The sequence below is a fragment of the Eimeria mitis genome, genomic scaffold (assembly GCF_000499745.2).
Source record: "Eimeria mitis Houghton genomic scaffold, Emh_scaff2622, whole genome shotgun sequence".
Lineage (NCBI taxonomy): Eukaryota > Apicomplexa > Conoidasida > Eucoccidiorida > Eimeriidae > Eimeria > Eimeria mitis.
In genome coordinates, this window is record NW_013570963.1 from 2,414 (window position 1) to 4,706 (window position 2,293).

The window sequence follows — 2,293 nt, forward strand, 5'->3', positions numbered from 1 at the left end:
CTAGCTAGCTAGCTGCAAGTTCGTCACTGGAGATGCCCCCGACGGGCCCCTTGTGTGTCAGACGTCTCCTTCTATCCCCACACGGTGTGGTTGCTCCTTGTTGCTGCTGCTGCTGCAGTTGTTGCTGCTGCTGCAGTTGCTGCTGCTGCTGCTGCTGCTGCTGTTGTACACGGGAGAATCCTTTGCTGCAGGTGGAGAGGAAGAGCGACCGGCCCTGGAGGGACCACCGCAAGCGAGGCGGCCACAGCAGCAGCAGCAGCAGCAGCAGCAGCAGCAGCAACAGCAGCAACAGCAACAGCAGCAGCAACAGCAGCAATAGTGCAACGGCCAGCTGCGGCCTCTATCCCTAATCCCTCCTCCCGTGTCTGTGTCTGTGTTGAGGTGCTGCTGCTGCTGCTGCTGCTGCTGCTGCTGCTGTTGCTGATTCTAATGTGTGGTGTTGCTTTTGTGTTGCTGCTGTTGTGTTGTTGCAGTAGCTGCTGCTGCAGCAGTTGCTGCTGCTGTATATCTATTGTGTGTTGCTGCTGTTATGTTGCTGCAGCATCTGCTGCTGCAGCAGTTCTTGCTGCTGCTGCTTTTAGTGTTTGTGATAGTGCTGCTGTAGTGTTGCTGCAGCAAGTGCTGCTTAACCAGTTGCTGCTGCTGCTGCTGCTGCTGCTGTTTTTATAAACCCTCCTACTCTAGCTGGGGGCCCCCATCCTCGGGGGCCCCCCCTCCCCCCATCCCCCCCCCCGTACCCTCTCCCCTGCTGCTTGCTGCATTCTCTACTTCTGTCCCTTTTTCTATCCCTGCAGCAGCACAAACCGATTTGCTGCTGCAGCTGCTGCAGCTGCTGCAGCTGCTGCTGCTGCAGCTGCAGGGACCCATACCCTCTGCATGCGTTGCTGGCGCTTCGCTTCTACCCAGTCTCTCTCGAGCAAACGTAGAGGGGGCCCCCGCACCCTTGGGGGCCCAGGGGGCCCCCACAGGGGGGCCCCCCCCAATGCAACACGCAACCGCTTCAAAGGGGGCGGTACCACTACGGGGGCCCTTCGACCTGCAGCAGAGGAGGGGCCCCCTGTGCCTCTTCTGGGTGCTGTGCATGCTGCTGCAGCAGCAGGTGCAGAAGCAGCAGCAACAACAGCAGCAGAAGGGGAAGCAGCAGCAGGAGCAGCAGCAGGAGCAGCAGCAGCAGCAGCAGATGATGATGATGGTTGTGAACTACACATTTCTGGACACGTACCACCTCTTGATGCAGCAGTTGCTGCTGCTCTTGCTGCTGCTGNTGTGAACTACACATTTCTGGACACGTACCACCTCTTGATGCAGCAGTTGCTGCTGCTCTTGCTGCTGCTGCTGCTGCTGCTGCTGTTCCTGCTGCTGCTCCTGCTGCCGATGGTAGTGCTGGAGGCACCTCTGCTGCTGCTGTTGCTGCTGCTCGAGTTGCTGCTTTTGCTGCCGCAGGTGCTGCAGCAGCAGCATTCGTCCCAGATTTTTTTCTCGCTGCTGCGTTTGCTGCTGTTGCTGCACTTGCTGCTGCTCTATGTGCTGCAGTTGGAGCACCAGCAGCAGCAGCAGCAGCAGCAGCAGCAGCAGCTGCTGCTGCTGAAGACTTGGGTGCAGCAACTCCCCCCATATTTTTATGGTTAAGATCACGGCTAGTATGTCGCGTGTTGCTGCTGCTGCTGCTGCATGTGCTGCTGCTGCTGCTGCTGCTGCTATTACTGTTCGTTCCTCCCCCCCCCCTGCCCGCCCCTGCTGCTGTACCCTTGGGGGCGTCTAGCTGGGTGTGGGGGGCCCCCGGGGCCCCCTGGGCCCCCTGGGCCCCCGGGGGGCCCCCCACACCCCTTGCATGTTTATTTATTTTTTTGATTGCTTTGAGCTGCAGACGACGAACGTGGTTGAACTGCTCTTCTGATAGAAAAGGGAGAATTGCGGTGTACCCTAGGAAGGGGTTGTGGGCCTCGAGGGGCCTCCCCGGGAGCCCGAGGGGTTTGGGGCCCCCTGCTGCTGCTGCTGCTGCTGCTGCTGCTGCTGCTGCTGTTGATCCCCCGCAGACACGCCCCTGTTGCTGCTGTTGCTGCTGCTGCTGCTGCTGCTGACGTGCAGCTGCCTGTGCTGCAGCTAGAGACAACAGAGATGCAACAGATAGAGGGGCCCCCGTATCTCCTCCCCCTGCTGTGTGTGCATTCGTTTGTGTGTGGCTATGGCTGTTACTGGTTGCTCCTTCTACAGCAGCAGCAGAACCAGCAGCAGCAGCAGCAGCAGCAGCAGCAGCAGCAGCAGCAGCAGCAGATCCCTGCTGCGGCCTCCA

General features: G+C 59.8%; 1 protein-coding gene across 1 annotated transcript in view; it reads right to left on the reverse strand.

Moving 5' to 3' along the window:
- Positions 1 to 57: 57 nt before the first annotated feature.
- The window catches only part of EMH_0056390 (dense granular protein GRA10, putative), a gene marked incomplete at both ends in the record, with an annotated part of 4,035 nt that continues 1,799 nt past the window's right edge, over positions 58 to 2,293 (reverse strand). Inside the window, 3 exons of the mRNA XM_013497354.1 lie at positions 58 to 214; positions 680 to 788; positions 1,294 to 2,208. Coding sequence (XP_013352808.1) covers positions 58 to 214; positions 680 to 788; positions 1,294 to 2,208 — 1,181 coding nt within the window. The remainder of the gene's footprint in view (positions 215 to 679; positions 789 to 1,293; positions 2,209 to 2,293) is intronic.